The sequence below is a fragment of the Sycon ciliatum genome, chromosome 11 (genome assembly GCF_964019385.1).
Source record: "Sycon ciliatum chromosome 11, ocSycCili1.1, whole genome shotgun sequence".
Classification (NCBI taxonomy): Eukaryota; Metazoa; Porifera; class Calcarea; order Leucosolenida; family Sycettidae; genus Sycon; species Sycon ciliatum.
The window spans coordinates 24,251,973-24,269,703 of record NC_088653.1 but is presented as its reverse complement, the minus strand read 5'-3'; the positions used below and the strand labels follow the sequence as shown (position 1 = coordinate 24,269,703).

Genomic DNA, 17,731 nt, shown 5'->3' with positions numbered 1-17,731 from the left:
GCAGGAACTCCGGTGCGAAGGAAAACGCATCGAGAACAAATCACCAAAACGACGTCGTCTGAGCTGAGGGCAGATGAAATGGATAAACATCTGCGAGGAGTGGCTCGTCCGTCGGAGTTGAATGCGCCGAGGGCAGGGACGTCCCGCGCGGTGGCTGGTCAAGACAACGAGGTTGGTGCGACGGAAGCCGTTGGAGCTGAATGCACTTAGGGCAGATGAAGATGGATAAACGTCTGCGAGGAGTGGCTGGTTCCTACGACAAGGACGGTGCGAAGGAACACGCATCGTGAATAAATAACCCCATGTGAGTGTGACGCGGAGTTTGGAAGGTGCTCCTGCTGTTATTTGTTTGAGTTCGATTTGTTCGATTTTTGTTTGTGAGTTCAGCGATTTGTTTGTTAGTTCGATTTGCTCGATTAGTTTGTTTTGCTCGATTTGTTTGATGAGGTTCATTTGTTTGTCCCTTGTCGGACGTTGACTTTCGTTGTAGTTTTGTTGGCGTGTCGACCGTTTATTTGTTGCCTCTTGTAGTTAGTTTGATTAGTACGCTTGCGGCGTATACGCGTAGGGCACAGTGTGTGCGGTCCTCGTAGAGCCCTGAAAAGGTCTTTGGTGGGGAGTATGCTGTGTATCGGTTCTATTAGTGAAAGATTTTTCATGGCTTAGTTATGTTGTTCTTTAGTTTTATTTTGTAGTGGTTTAGTCTTGACCTTGTTGCATTGTTTTGGTTGCATGTATAGTCTTCTGTACATGAACCAAGTGACGGTTACGGCATTGCGCGCATGCTCATATGCTGCCATAACATTAGTCTTTTTCTTCAGTTTTCAGTTTACCTCGTCGTGTCCGTCTTCTTGTCTGTCCGTCTCCGTCTTGTCAAGAAATTATGTAGAACTCTTAGTTCAGTTTCGTTGCTGTGTGTGACGGGTCGGATAGGCAGGGAGGCTGGGCCCCTGACGCCTGGACAACATGCGCGTGTGCACAAAAGCCTTTTTTCTTTTCTATAAATTGATCCTTGGCTCTCCATCCGAGTCCAACTCGTAAAATAAATAATTATGTGGACAGAGAAAACAGCTACTGAGTAGGGCCTGCGATATGATGGTGAGGTGCCAGGGCTCCAATGACCAAAGGTCTCGGCTTCAATGCCACAAGCACGCACCAGGACATGCCCGTGTTTTCATGAAAAAAGCACAGTCAGTCAGAGGAACGGATGGATAAACAAATGGATGGACGGACGGACGGACTGATGGATCGACAGACAGATAGATAGACTGACACACGGACAGACACATGACAGACAGATAGCCTGATGGGTATGCACACAATGCTATCAATTTGATAGCAAAGAAAATACCAATTATAAAATACAAGACTGAGTGGAAGCTGAACATGAACAAGGGAGGAAGGGGAGAACGAGACAGAGACACAGAGAGACAGACAGACAGACAAACAGACAGACAGACAGACAAGCACAGAGACAGACAGACAAGCACAGAGACAGAGAGAGACGGAGAGACACAGAGAGACGGAGAGGCACAGAGAGACAGAGGGGCAGAGAGGCAAAGAGGTAGAGACACAGAGACAGAGACAGACAGAGACAGACAGACAGACAGACAGACAGGGACAGTGATAGGGACAGTGGCAGGGATATTGACAGAGACAGAGGGACAAGGAGACAGAGAGACAGACAAAGACAGAGTCAGTCAGACAGACAGACAGACAGACAGAGGCAGAAACAGAGACAGACAGACAGACAGACAGACAGACAGACAGAGGCAGAAACAGAGACAGACAGAGGCAGACAGACAGACAGACAGACAGACAGACACAGACAGACACAGACAGAGAGACAGAGAGACAGAGAGACCTCTTACCGGTTCAGTGGAGTTATCAAGATGCGGACTACCCAGGTTAATTCCATTGGAGATAACCGTAAGACGACCACTGGCGATCACATTGTTCAGATTAGCCACGCCATCACTAGCTGTCCTATTGCCACTCTCTGCTGTAAGTCGGCTCTCCACAATCACGCTGCCGGCTCTGACGTCCAAGATAGTGTTTGTGTATCCCGGTGTCGCGGCATCTAGCTGCGAGGAAAGACGGTGGAACAAAGCACAGATACATTGTGCACAGTCCATAATAACGACCCTCCACCAGCCAAGAGAGAAGTGTTGTCATTGGCGAGTTGCCGTTACGGCAAGGTTAAATGCATGTTGTCTAGTGGTTAACAATAATATGAACAGGTCGCATATTACCCGCATAAACAAATCATACAGGGGTCATGCATCTGTCAATGATCGTTAACCAGAGTTGCTTGTTGGTGGCGAGGTTGAGGCATTCCTGAATCGGCACTTTCAGAGGCTTGAGGTCTTCTTTGATGTTGTAGACCCATCTCTTGTGGGGTCGTCCACGGGGGCGCTTGATGTTCGAAGTATTGAGGGCTAGTGGTTAATTTGTCTGAAGATAGTTTTGCTCACGATGGTCAACTGCCATCCCGGGCTCCCAGGGCGATCAAAAGCTTACATTGTCGCGTTGAACTAAATTCACTTGGATGCGTACAGTGAAGCAGAGTGCAGCAAGAGTTTTACCTTGGCAGAGGAAAATGACGCTTCCCACAAAAAAGTATTTCACCCGAAAGTCTATTCTCGCTGAAACTGGGCCAAATGATGAAAACATGTGGGATGTAGAAAGGAAAAGGATACATGGATACGAGCTGAGAGTAACTGTCCTCCATTGTAACTAGATACTATTACACAGTCATTTTAGACTCAACATCCGAGTTTCAAAAATTTGGGGATGTGAATGTTATAATAGATGTGGCCGCACTCTTGCCCGAACCCCTCCTCGTCAAACCCTCAATCTACTGCACAGCGGCGGATCCAGCGATCTCTACAGGGGAGGGGGTTCCAGGATAGTCGAAACTGAATAGCCCATACATTTACACGGACACGCATATGGTTGCCAGTAGTAGTGTAATTTAGGGGGTTTCGCGGAACACCTGAAACCCCTCCTCATCCAACCCTCACTCTGCCGCATGTAGTAAACTTCATGAATAACAGCCTCAGTCGTGAGAGATACAAACACAATGTATACTCAGTAACCGCCCTTGTCTTGTTGTCCAGTGTCACTTTAGTTGTCTTCTTTCCCTGATTATTAGTAGGGCTGTGTTTGCTGGGTGACTGATGATTTTTTCTTTCTTTCGTGTCTGGCTTGCAAGTGTTGAGTTTCGGCGAGAAAAGAGCAGGGTTACCGAGAGCAGTACGAGGCATGTGGCGTCTAATTTCCTAATACTTTGAAATTCTCGATGAAGTCCAAATTTGAATTTGCAATCTGTATTTGCTGGTAAAAAATAAAAATAAAAATAAATACACATGTTCGTACACACAGAGAGGTGATCAATGCAATACCTGTCTCTTCATGTCGGCCTTGAACTCCGCGAGGCGCCCCAGCACCACATCATTATAGTCAGCCTGGAATGTCAGTGTGATATTAGAGGATTGTCGAACCTCAAACTTCTCGCTGATCAGCAGGGTGCCGCTGTACGTCGACGTAGGTGTGGTGCTTAGCTGGAAGATTAACTGTGCTCCAGTGCCATAACCTGAAAAGCAGACGGCAGAGTAATACATATCTCAGCGGTTAGAGCGTCGCTGGCCTCAAGCGAAGGTTCCTGGTTCGAGTCCGGGTAAAAAAAGGTAAATAATTATCGTGTCCGTTCCCGAAGGGAACTCACGACGGTCGCTAACACCCGGTATACCCTAGCGGCAGATGCAGCGCCTAACGCCTAACGCCTAACGATTCGAGTCCGGGTAGTGACAGTCAATTGTTCTTCCGGATGTTCCCGTTTGCAGTATAACCTTCCACCACAGTACGTGTAAAACCCTGTACGCCATGGTATAATCCACACCATTGTACAATCCTGCTCAATAAATGCAGTCGCGTCACTTCAGTTTGCACTTTGCATCATTCCGAAGCCCGATGTTCGCAGGTCTAGGGCTGCGCAACGCCCGGCGGCGTGTACCTGAGTGACTCTGCGACTGAATATCATTGAGCAGTACTTATAACCCCTGGTCGGTCGAGTTGCTCCCGGCACATCGGCACGTCGTCCCTACATTCCCTGTGTCTTGTTTTGTGTTTGTCTCCACATGTCTCTTTGTAGGGCTGTGTTCCCAATAAAAAAATAAAAAAATAAATAAAATAAATAAAAACCCATATCATGTTATAACCCTGCACATCCTAGACCCTACTGTAAGTCTACGAACTTTCGACCCGTTCAATTTTCGGCCACCCAGGGCTAAAAGGCCTAAAACACATTTCGGCCACCCAGGGCTAAAACACATTTCGGCCACCCAGGGCTAAAACACATTTCGGCCACCCAGGGCTAAAACACATTTCGGCCACCCAGGGCTAAAACACATTTCGGCCACCCAGGGCTAAAACATATTTCGGCCACCCAGGGCTAAAACATATTTCGGCCACCCAGGGCTAAAACACATTTCGGCCACCCAGGGCTAAAACACATTTCGGCCACCCAGGGCTAAAACACATTTCGGCCACCCAGGGCTAAAACACATTTCGGCCACCCAGGGCTAAAACACATTTCGGCCACCCAGGGCTAAAACACATTTCGGCCACCCAGGGCTAAAACACATTTCGGCCACCCAGGGCTAAAACACATTTCGGCCACCCAGGGCTAAAACACATTTCGGCCACCCAGGGCTAAAACACATTTCGGCCACCCAGGGCTAAAACACATTTCGGCCACCCAGGGCTAAAACACATTTCGGCCACCCAGGGCTAAAACACATTTCGGCCACCCAGGGCTAAAACACATTTCGGCCACCCAGGGCTAAAACACATTTCGGCCACCCAGGGCTAAAACACATTTCGGCCACCCAGGGCTAAAACACATTTCGGCCACCCAGGGCTAAAACACATTTCGGCCACCCAGGGCTAAAACACATTTCGGCCACCCAGGGCTAAAACACATTTCGGCCACCCAGGGCTAAAACACATTTCGGCCACCCAGGGCTAAAACACATTTCGGCCACCCAGGGCTAAAACACATTTCGGCCACCCAGGGCTAAAACACATTTCGGCCACCCAGGGCTAAAACACATTTCGGCCACCCAGGGCTAAAACACATTTCGGCCACCCAGGGCTAAAACACATTTCGGCCACCCAGGGCTAAAACACATTTCGGCCACCCAGGGCTAAAACACATTTCGGCCACCCAGGGCTAAAACACATTTCGGCCACCCAGGGCTAAAACACATTTCGGCCACCCAGGGCTAAAACACATTTCGGCCACCCAGGGCTAAAACACATTTCGGCCACCCAGGGCTAAAACACATTTCGGCCACCCAGGGCTAAAACACATTTCGGCCACCCAGGGCTAAAACACATTTCGGCCACCCAGGGCTAAAACACATTTCGGCCACCCAGGGCTAAAACACATTTCGGCCACCCAGGGCTAAAACACATTTCGGCCACCCAGGGCTAAAACACATTTCGGCCACCCAGGGCTAAAACACATTTCGGCCACCCAGGGCTAAAACACATTTCGGCCACCCAGGGCTAAAACACATTTCGGCCACCCAGGGCTAAAACACATTTCGGCCACCCAGGGCTAAAACACATTTCGGCCACCCAGGGCTAAAACACATTTCGGCCACCCAGGGCTAAAACACATTTCGGCCACCCAGGGCTAAAACACATTTCGGCCACCCAGGGCTAAAACACATTTCGGCCACCCAGGGCTAAAACACATTTCGGCCACCCAGGGCTAAAACACATTTCGGCCACCCAGGGCTAAAACACATTTCGGCCACCCAGGGCTAAAACACATTTCGGCCACCCAGGGCTAAAACATATTTCGGCCACCCAGGGCTAAAACACATTTCGGCCACCCAGGGCTAAAACACATTTCGGCCACCCAGGGCTAAAACACATTTCGGCCGCATTAAATTTTAGGCCGGTGCTGCTGCCCCCTGTATACCTGTATACCTGTAAACATACTGATTACTGAACCTTGCAAAACAAAATTTCGGCCACAACAAATTTTCGACCAACTATGCCCAGACCTAAAATAGCCAAAAATAGCCGAAAATACATTATGCACCGAATATTTGTTGAACCCTGCACAGGACAATGGCTGCATGATGTGCTACACACTAACCCGCCAGGATGAGACGGGAGAAGTTGGCGTAGCCCTGGCGCAGCTCTACGCTGGTCGCGCCAGACCTGACACTGACATGCCGTGCCGCTAGATCACCGCTGCTCAGCAGTGTTGGCGTGATGAACCAGCGACGGCCGGGCTGCCAGCCGTGATCCGTCACGCGTGCGTGAGTTACGGTGTCGCGAATCTCCACCGCAAACACGGACGCGGGCGTCCCTGACGGCGCAGCAATATCGGACACGACGTACGCTGGCTTGTTGGTGACGTGCACCTCGATACTGCGCTTCACCGTGACTATGTTGCTAGACACTGCCGTGAAGGCCACACTGGCTGGACTGACAACGTCGAATCGCAGCTCAGCGCTCACGTCCGGAGAGTCAATGTAGAGATCCGTGTAGTTGGCATGACCGTGTGCAAACGCGATCTCTGTCGTTCCGCGCAGCCCCGAACCGCCGCTCGCAAGAGAAACTCTCAGCCGCCATGGCGACGAGCTGAGACCCAGATTCTGCACAACGCTACCGCTGGAGTCGAGTACTGATACAGAGGGTTGCGAGGGAAAGACGACTCCTTCGGCAACCCGGGCTGACGGCTGTACGTCAATCACCATGCTGTTGGGAACGGACAGGACGATATCGGACACTGCCGCCACCTCCGACTCGGCGTCCTGGAGCTGTCTCGCGGCGATGGTTTGGTTGGTGGCGTTCACGGCGGCTGCGCTCACGGATTCATTTGTCGCCAGTGGCGGCGGGGGAGGTGGAGGTTTCACAGGCTCGGTGACCGTTGCCCCGACAACAGAGACGTTCAGGGATGCGCTGAGCTGATTGGACTGGAGAGCAGTGACAAACGTCTCAAGCGCGCCTTCCAGTTGCAGGATTGACGATGACGACGCAGCAGTCGCGTCTACTGTTCCTGCTGTTGGAGAGCTTATCCCAGTGTGTTGTAGGTGGCTGGATGGTGATGTGGCCGCAAAGGGATTACCACTGACATTCGCCGGACTCGACGAGACGGGGACGGACTGAGTCGTCGAGGCAACCGATGCTGTATCGTCCGTCGTGCCATTGACAGTTTCCTGCAGGGGAGCGGCAATCACCTCCTCGGCGTCATCGGCGATGATGAATTGGAGCTTTTGCGTCCCGGCCGTGGCGCGTCTGGTACGCCCTGAGCTGGACCGTTCGCTCACCACGTCCACGAGACGTATCTTACTCTCCGGCACCTTGAGCAGAGCGGCAAGGTTGCGCACGATCTTCTCCGCGAAGAACTCGTCCACCGTCACCTCAGTGGGGATCTCCAGGTCCAGGACGACGGCAGCGACGCGACGAATCTCCACCGGACCGACGGAGCTGTTCACGATCACGTGCAGCAGCTTCGTGTCGCGATCCATGTAGTTGGAGGCATGCGGGTGCGTGCCGAGCTTCGGTATGAGCTGATCGTCCGGCAGGTTCGGATCCTTTCGAATGTAGACGAGCTTACCGGCCTTGTTGCGCTGTTGATTGGTAGCCGGCACAAGACGCCCATTGCTGTAGATGTCGTAGCGTTGGACCGCCGACTGGAACACGCTTACACGGATAGCGTGCGACGGCTCGCCGTTCAGCACGTGGACTCGCATCCGCTCCGGACCCGTCGACGAGAAGTGGACGGTGTAGTGGAGGTTCCTTGCCACGAGCCCGAAGAATGTGGAGATGCGCTCCTGGCATGTATAGCCATCACACCAGCCGTGGTCTTGTGGACCGTTCAACAGGTCTATGTAGCCGGCTGCGGACAACGATACCGGCGACAAACGACGGACCTGTGTGTCGCCGTCGAGGCTTTCGATCACGATCATCTTGTGCTGCAGGTCGTGGCAGCGGTGCGCGTTCCACGCCGCGTTCCACGTGCACGCGCTGTGCGTGCGGTTGCCGCGCACTACGCCCTTATGCGGCACGACGGCGTCGACGTCCAACTTGGAGCCGTTGGCGGCGGTGAGCAGCGCTTTGGGGATGCGATAGTCACCCAGGCCGCGGCGTCGATCGCCGTTCCACTCAAACTCGGCGCGGCCGATGACGCTGACGCCGCGACCGCCAAACACCTCCCCGGTGACGTCCGTAACCAGGCTGTGCTTCAGACCGTCGCAGTCCATATCTACGCAATCCGACGGGTTGACCTTAGCCAGACGCGGATTGTGGTAGTACAGAGTGTTGTTAGCCAGTGTGTTGTCCACTGTGCATCGGATCAGGTTCATCGGGTGCTGCGCGTCGTCGGATTTCGGATTCGACATGATGGCCACGTCGTGCGCCGTGCGCCTGCCGCACTGGCGGTCCTTGAACCCGGTGAAGCGCACGCGGTAGACGTCCGTCTCGCCGCTGATGGCCGGATCGTGATCGACGACGATCCAGTCCGACTTCGGCGCTCGGTTTTTGGCCGAGTTGAAGCTGGACGTGACGAGGCCCGGACGACCGGACCCCGAAGCACTTGGCGGCGCGTACACACGCTCGTGGTTAGCAGCCGCCGGCCGAGCCATTGAACATGCGCGGGTAGGGCTCCCCGAAGTGGGCGCTATAACGCTGTTCATGACGTAGATTCTCTTATTGCTGGTGACGTGCCGTATGGCCGTCGGGCGGTACACGATGGCAACCAGGCCGGCACCGTTGTCGTACACGCTCAGATTGTTGAAGACAAGCATGGATGTCGTGTAGGCAAACACCCCCAGCTCGTAGTTGCCGCGCGTGGTGAAGCCGGACACCAGGCTGCAGCCCTTCAGGCCGTCCTTGGCGCCGATATGCACTCCTTGAAGCGTCGCCATGACGGAGTTGCCGTGCCAACGAGTCACGGGGTCCGCGTCTGGCATTCCGTCCAAGTTCACCTCCGTCGGGCATGGTTCGCCGTCGATATGGAAACCCAGACGCTCGGAACCGGCCCCCACGTTGTTCTCCAGGCTCAGGAGTCGCGAGCTGCGCAAGTCGTACAGGCTCGGGTAGTGCAGCGAGGACTGATCGGTGCGCCCGTCGTACGTCGGCGGGAACCGCATGCGTACGGCCGTGTTGCCGTGGAGACGATGACCGATGCCGCTGACGCGAACGGAAGTGCCCACGGTGCTGTACACTACGTTGTCCGTCAGGTTCACGTAGCGCGTGCCGTAGGTGCCGATGGCCGTGTTGAGCGAGTTGTGAACGCTGCACCGCTCCATCGACGAGTAGCTAGCGAGCACGATGGCCGCGCGGTGCGACAGCGCCGACGCGAACGGGTCGTCGTCCGTGTATGACTCCTGGCCGCAGCGCACCAGCTCCACGCCGACCAGCGTTGCTAGGCCGCGGTACGAGTGACGTCGGCCCGTGTCGCGGGACACGTAACCAAGGTTGCCAACGTCCACGCGTCCGCCAAAGTAGTTTGGCTTGGCGACCTTGTCACCTCCGTCGATCACGATGTTGCGAGTGAGCAGCACAACGACGGCGGCCACGAAGAACTCCCCGTCATGCCCGCCGGCATGGGCGTAGCGTAGCGGCGATTGCAGCGTCAGCGTGAGACCGTCTGCAGAGACGCGATCCACGACGTGTTTCTCGGCCTCCGCGCTCTCGAACCCGGTCGGGCCGACCACAACCTCGTCGCCGAGCTGCCAGTCGACGCGGTCCATTACAGTTATCGTCCGTGAACCGGCACTTACGTCCGCAGCGCACCAGGAGCGCACGACGGTTCGCGTGGCGCCGAATAACCGGAGGCTGCCGAAAACCGCCAGAGATTTGGCCGGGTAGTTGATCCCGTTGGGTAGGAATACCTCGGGGGTTCTCACGTTTCCCGTCAGGACAATCCGGAGCTTCTGGGAGAAGGGATGCGTTTCGTTGCCGGCGATCAGAGACCCGCCGTAGACGAAGATGAAGTCAGCGCGGAGCGTGTGATCCATCGAGGCATTAAACTCCAGTGTGCCATATATGGTGATGCTGGCGAGCGCCGGGATTCCCACGTCGACGATGACGTGGTGCGTGGCGTTGATGACAACGTCCCGCGTGTTGGGTGGGAATTCCAACGGGTACTTTGCCGCCAGGTCACTCCACAGGACAGTGTTGTTGCTGCCCGGGCTCCTAGCTGGAGGGTTTCGGTCGTCGACTTCGACCTGCTTGGGACCCTGGGCGCAATGCGGATAGTAGCATTGATAGATCTTGTAGTTGACTGCCTTGCAGCAAGCGCGACTCTCGTCAACGCCCTCGCCCGTCACGGCATATGAGATGTAGCTGGCGTTATGCGCGACGCTCCTGTTGGTCCCGTTGATCATCCGATAGACGTGGCGCGTTTCGTCACGTTGGTTCCAGTCGCCGTGGCCGGCGTTCGCCAGGGACCCCAGCGTGGCGTTGCGCTTGACACCGTTGAGAATTTGAACTTGGTCAATTTGCTGAGCGACCTCGTGGCGGATTACAACACTGTCCGTAGTTTTCATCTCACTCACCTCTGCGGTGTACGATACATTGGTCAGTAGCGGACTGTCCTTCCAGCCAATCTCATATGTATAGCCACTAGCTAGAATGGCCATCCAACCCATAACCTTTTTCGGAAGCCGCTTGAAGTAGTTAGAGCTGCTGTGACCAAACTGGCTTTGTAACGTCATGCCGCGCCCCTCCAGCGAAACTGGCTTTGGCTTAATCCACCGTACGCGGAAGAAATGCTCGCTGGCCTCGCAGAACATATTCTCAGGCAGCGTGTACCCGGACGCATAGCGGTGGCATGTTGCCGGGTTGTACAGCCCGCAGGTCGGGACAATCGACCCCGGGCGGCCCCGACCCGACAGGGTACCGTCCTGGTCGCTGAATATCGCCTCGTGCTGCCACTTGAAGCCGACCTGATTGGGCGAGTTGAGGTAGCGGATGCCCGAATAGCGTGACTCGAAGCCACCCTGCTCCGGTTTGCAGTCGCCACAGGCCGCAAACGCCACGGAGCCAGACATGTTGAAATTGAGCATGGTGGTATTGCGAACCGTATAGTAGGAAGAGCTAGGGCTCTTCGACCCGTGTTTGGTCGCGCGCGGCCAGTCTCCCTCGCGACTCACGTTGCTATAACCGACGACGAGGCTGTCGCGAACGCCCGCAGTGCCGACCTGCCACGTGGTAACCAGTTTATGAAACTCTACGCCGGAGTCTCTGTTATCCAGCGAGGTCATATTGACGAACTGTATGGCACCGCCAGTAGACACCTCAACTCCCCTTTCCGTGTTCCACACGGTGAAGTCGCGAAGGTGAGCCGTCTCCTCGGCGCGCCACTTTGCTCCCGAGCAGCCGCCGCTCCGGCGCGGGAACCACTCGCGGAACACCCACAGTCCGTACCGGCCGTAGCTGTGCGCCGAGTTGCCGCGGAACTCGAGCAGCGGCAGCACGCGCACGCAGACGCTCGCGTCGAAGCTCGGCCCCTCAGGGTGCTCGGGAAGACGGAACCAGTAGCCAAAGTGTGTGCCGCCAGCGGCCGCGTTGTCGACAACGCGATTCAGCGGGTTGGTGATCCAGTACGTTGCGGGGGTAACGTCGACGTTGAGAAGACTGGACGACGACTGCGTGAAGATACCCAGATTGTGCTTGATGAGTGTGCCGGTCTCGATACCGTCCTCCAGGAAAAACGCGTGGCCCATGTTGTGGAACGCCACGTTCTCCTCCACCAGCAGGTTGTGCACGCCGTGGATGGTGACGGCACGGTTGAACGTGTGGTGCACCGCGCAGCCGCGCACATAGCTACCGTTCACGTCGCCCGACATGTGAAAGTGGATCGGGTAGCGGCCCAGCATGAACGCCTGACCGGCGTGTCTCACTTCGGCGTAGCTGAATCGGCCCACGATGCGCCCATGCACCGGCTTGTCGGCGAAAAGAATCACGTGCGAGCCAAACTGGTCGGAGTCTGTCTCGGCGCCGTATCGACCCTGGAAGCATGTCTGCGTGGCAAACTGACCGGCGTCGAAAACCCGCGGACACGCGTCAATTTCCTGGTCCCACGTGGCATCTCGATTGCCCTCTATGACAACGTTGCGTGTTAGGTAGCCAACCTCGCCGCGAGTCTCCACCGTCTTCTCGGCCAGCGTCTGCACAAGGCTAATGTGACGATAGCGCAGCGGTTCCGTCAGCTCTAGGCGCCGTCCGCCATCGAGCACCGCGGCGATCGTCCGCTCCTCGTTTTCGTGCGGATGATGACCCGTGGCGGCGATTGCCACCTTTCCGCCGACTTCCCAATCGACCGCGTCGACCAGCTCGATGCTCGTGTCGTTTTCGTGCGCCGTGACGGCCAGCTTCGTCCAGGTGACGTTCATAGGGCGGCCGTGAACGTCCAACGTTCCGTGTCGCACGGCGAGCGTCTTCGCCCCGTACAGCGGTATCTCGGTGGACAGGCGGTGGCCGTACATCATGATCGAGGCGCGGTTCAGGAACGGTCTCCTCTCCGTGCCGATTTCGATGCGGCCGCCTTCGGTGACGATGATGTTCTCCGCCCGTAGCACGATGTCGTCGGCGTCGTGATCGAAGACCAGCGCGCCACCCTTCACCAGCAACGCCTTAAGCACCGCCGTGCTCGTGTCCAGTAGTATTGTCTGTCCAGCCTCAACCACCACAAGGTCTCCGCGACCAGGTGGGCTCTTAAGGCCCCACGTGAACGGCGAGCTCCAGACGTCAACGTAGAAAAAGGACGCGACGCCGTCACCACCGTTGTGCCCGGGGTTGAGGGCCAGGCCGAGACCGGGCACGAGTACCTGAACGGCAGAGGTGACCGTACCCCTGTGCTGACCTGTGTAGCAGCTGATCGCGGTGGACGTGACGTTGACGATTTCGCAGTCGGAGCCGTTGATGGTCACGCGGCTGCCATTGGCGAAGCCGCTTCCGGCGATCGTGATAAGCGTTCCGCCTCCGGTTCCGCCACGCGTCGGACTCACCGAGTGCACTACGGGTGAGACGCTGGACGAATACGTCACCGAGCCGTTAAGCGTCGCGGACGCCGTGGGGGTTGTCACGGTGACGTGACATGTGCGATTGTCGTCGTTGTTGCCATTGTTACGCACAGCGACTGGCGGGGCAACGCAGTGAAGCTCCTCGGCGGACGACACGTACACCGTGCTACATGGCTGTCCACAGACGGTCACGCCTACCCTCGCCGCATTCTCGCCCTGAAATCCGTAACCGAAGACTGTGAGATTGGCACCGCCCGCCAAGCTGACGAGGCTGGGAGTCACTGCCATGACGACGAGGGGAGCGGATATTACGACGTCATTATTGGTCTTGCCCTTGCTGTCGACCAGGCCGCTGACATTGTATGTGCCACCGACCAGCGCTGGCATGCGGATGACGACCTGAGATGCTGCTGAGGCGTGCAAGGTGGCCGCCGCAGCCGTCACCTTCACACCACCAATACTTATAGTCAACGTGCCGCCGTTCAGTCCACTCCCGAACACGGTTACGTTCTCCCCGCCCCGTGCCTCGCTCACGCTCGTCGAGGCAATCGCGGGCGTGGCCTTGCTAGACGAGTTGTACACCAGCGTGGTGGCAAGCGAGAACGCGGCGCCGTCAAAGTAGACGACCAGGTTGTAGACGCCTGCGTCGTGCGGGGGCGTGATGCATGTCACGTACGTGTCGTGGCAGTCCACCAGTCTGCACGGCTTCCCACCGATCTCAATCAACAAGCTGTCATTATCTGCTGCTAGAGGTGGTAATGGCGACAGTGACGGGGCAAGGCTGGAGTTCTTGCAGTCGAAGCCAGCACCACGCACTACTAATCTCAGGCCACCGTGAATACTGCTCGTTGAGCTGCTCAGCGTCAGCTTACCGTTGCTGATCACGGTGGCGTTGCTGACGCCGTCGCCGAGGCTTGTACTCGACACGTCCACCCGGTTCACGCCGCTCACTATCGTGCTGTTCGCCATGCACACTATGATGTCATTGTCACCAGTGGTGTTGTCATTGCTCAGCTCAACGATGCGGCAGCGACGTCGGCCGATGCGAACCACGAGATCATCATTGCCGTGGCGATTGTAATGGCTGAGGTTGCGAGTGGGGAAGTGTCCACGCAGGGTGAAAAGCGTACCATGGTCTGTGCTGTTCACAGTGGCTGGGCTGACGGCGGTAACGAATGGAGTGGCTGAGCGGCTGAGCTTCACCAGGCATGCGTCCGAGGAGCACACGTGGTGGTAGGACTCCCGCTGTGGATAGCCCTGCACGCTCATCTCCAGCCGAATGTAGTACGTGTCAGCCGGGTGCGTGCCCTGCCGCCCGGAGCTCTCCAGCCTGCACACGACATCACTCAAGTTCGCCTTCACCACCGCGCAGTTGACACGCACACCGCTCGCTGTGCCCAGCAGCGTCACATTCAAGCGACTCGAGCGCCGCACGTCGACAAGATTGCGGCCGCGAATGTGCAGCAATCCGCCGCCGCCGAGGGACAGCTTTGCCGGCGAGACGGCTTCCACGACCGGGTGGAACGAGTAGGTGAGATTTCCGGGCAGGGAGGCACTGGACGAGGCAAAATGTGACACTCGCGGCAACGCCTGCCCATACGGCTCCACGAACAGACGTACCGGGTAGGCGACCAGCACGGAGTCGCGCCACGACATCACCGGCTTGCAGACGATCAGACGCGCGCTGGCGTAGACAATGTGGCAGCGGGCCGCCTCACTACCAACCCGCACGCTCAAATGACACGGCAGTGCGTCGCCAATGCTCACGTCCAAATACAGCAGATCCTGGAAGTCGTCGACGGCGAACACCGACGGAGTGGAGCAAACGTCGTCGTACAGGAATTGGAAACGTACGTCGCTACGATCGGGCCAGTCCATCATTCTGCCACTCACACCAACATACGCTTCGCCACTAGACGGTGTTGTTGAGGCTGCTGCTGGTCGTACCATATACTTCAGCATGTCTGTGCGATCAGAAATCTGTGGCAGGCAGCTTCCCTCCTGAGGAGGCCGCGAGCTGACGGAGCACTTTCCGTACGCTTCCGTCATCACGGACGAGACGAGACGGCGGAGGAACATACGCGCCAGTCGTGCAGCAAGAGTGTCCCGCCACGACGCCGACGACGACTCGTAGTCGTCATGCGCATGTGTGTCGTAACTGCTGGGCATGGCTGCGGTGACGGCGGCATTACGGTACTTCAAGTCGGGGGTTCTCTGCAGCGTGTGCAGTAGTACACGTGCTAATGAGAATTTGTCACCGGTCAGCAGTGAGGTAATGCTCATCTGCAGAAACCGTTCCGAAGCGGGCATTGTGGAGTCGTTGCCAAACGTACCGTTTCCGGCACTGCTCTCGTTATGCTGGTGGTGGTCGTGTTGGCAACCACGACCCGGAGACGAGTCGTTGCATAATGAGTGGTTACCACGGTGATCACTCCAGCTACAATTCCCACCGCATTCAGAACTACTGTGCTGTTGGCGAGGTGACGATGAGGCGGGATCATACGACCTTGATTGTTCAGGCCACCACTCGCCGTCCCTTGTCTTTGCGCTGCTGCCGCCAGGTTGAATGGCCGTCAGGTGGGCCAGCAAGGCTTGGAGAGTATTCTGTCTCCATGTGTGTCGATCACCCAGCGTGATCTTCAGCAATGCGTCGTGGCAAATGCCGGCGTGTCCACGCAGTTCCCGTGCGGCGGAGCGCTTCTCCAACTCGCCCTCGCTGACAAAAGCACTCGTGTTCTCGATGGCCATTATCCACTGGCGTATACTGTAGTCGCCAATGCTCCCGTTCATCGATGGGTAATCTCTGCTGCCGGCAACGCTGCTGTTCAGAAGCCATTGGCGCAGCGCTTTCGCGTCAATGCTGCTGTTGGCTGCTTTCGACGAGACGGAATCATTCCCGCCACCACCGCTGCCAGGCTGTTCTGGATGCTGCAAGTGTGAAGAGTTCAGTGCATATCGGTACTCATTATCGGACTGGTGATGTGTAGTTGAGATGGACCCGCTGCTCAACAAGAGGCTCCACAGCCAGTCACGGAACAGCACCACCGGTGTGCACGCACTGGGCTTGGCGGCGTGAGATACAGCAGCACCAGCAGCATCGCGCTGTGTGGCATTTCGAATGCCTACGCTCGCGTTGAGCACGGAGGCGGCGTCCGCCCGTTGGAACAGCGCGTCCCAGGTGACGTTCCTGGCGCTAAAGCAACTCCGCACAGCTCTCATGTCGTGCGTTGTGATGTATGCGATCGGCGGCGTCGTCGTGGACATACGGTACAGAGCGGCAATCGCCATGGTTACCTGCTCAAGCCCTCCCTTAAGAGCCTCTGCAGCCAATACCTTGCCGTCGCGGGAGACCATGTCCCAGAGCATGGTCAGTGAGGCCAGGGCCCCGGAGAGGCTTGCGTGTGTTGCGTTCGGCGGACTGGCAACGTACACCACCGTGCTGCCGTTGTTCATCTCCACTCGCAAGTGTGTGCTGTTGTGCGTGGAGATACGCGTTCCACCGCCGCCAAGCTGCGTCGAGTTGTCAGAGCCCCCAGCAGCGGAACTGTTACTGTTGCCCCAGGATCTGTTGCCCCAGGGCCAGGACCTGTTACCCCAGGGCCAGGAGCTATTGCCCCAGGAGCTGTTGCCCCAGGGCCAGGAGCTGTTACCCCAGGAGCTGTTGCCCGAGTGACCGTCGTACGAGGGGAACGCGCTCAGCGACTGCAGTGCAAGCACATCATCGTCGGTAACATTGCCATACGTGGCGTTCTGCAGCAGCAAGCGTCCCAGGGCGCGCACGTGCGGATTCTGCTGGGCGGAGCGCAGCACGTGATCGGCGTAGACCTGGCGTAGCAGGCGTACGCTGGCGTTGAGCTGCGGCATGTTCGGGTCGCGCTGGCCGAGATGCAGGCAGCGCTGCACCGCGTCGAGTCTGGTGGGCTCGGCCGCCACTTCCCGGCCACGCACGTACACACGCACGCTACGTGAACTGCCGCCGACGACGATGAAGCGGCTCTCGTGATCATAACCGCTGGAGTTTGTCGCAAGCAGGCCTGGCAAGGCGAACAAAGCTGCCGGGCCAGTGATATTGGTGACTGTGCGCGGAATCACGATTATCGTTCCGCTGGCTGTGTCACCGTTGGGCAACGGCGGCGCGGATTTGTACATGTACTTGCCGAGCGCCCAAAGGTGCACCGTGTAATTGCCGCTGAGTGATGCTGTGGTCCCACTCTGGAATGCCCTGGGCGGCTTGTGGCCATCCAAGGGTGATGGCCCCGCTGTCTGTAGAATGTTAAATGGTGTCTTGGCGCTGCCGTGCTGTTCCCACTTGAACTGCAACAAAAGACAAATCAGTCCAGAAACACAGGAAATGAGTCGTCTGAGGATTGCCTTAGCTTCTGCTATGTGCATGAAACGCAGTGTTACGACAATGACCTAGCCGGTTGTCTCTGTTCTCTTCTGCTTTTGTGGTAATGCTCCATCCTTGTGGTGTTGAGCACTCTAGGTAATTTGGGAAATCTCTCTATCGTAAAGGAAGAAATGCGTAGAGACACAATGAACTAGAACCCAGCATGAAGTCACGCACTAGTTTGGTGCCTGAGATACACAACATTACGTCGTCACAAACACTCACACGCATGCATGCATGCATGCGCACGTGTGCACACACACACACACACACACACACACACACA

The 17,731-nt window shown here is 56.5% G+C and overlaps 1 protein-coding gene across 1 annotated transcript in view; it reads right to left on the bottom strand.

Annotated features, from left to right (window-relative positions):
* LOC135827208 (uncharacterized) overlaps window positions 1-17,731 on the bottom strand; it is a 76,710-nt gene that overhangs the window by 4,182 nt on the left and 54,797 nt on the right. The window contains exons 26-28 of the mRNA XM_065339737.1: window positions 6,173-17,369; window positions 3,405-3,595; window positions 1,872-2,084 (exon numbers count right to left, since the gene is read on the bottom strand). Coding sequence (XP_065195809.1) covers window positions 1,872-2,084; window positions 3,405-3,595; window positions 6,173-17,369 — 11,601 coding nt within the window. The remainder of the gene's footprint in view (window positions 1-1,871; window positions 2,085-3,404; window positions 3,596-6,172; window positions 17,370-17,731) is intronic.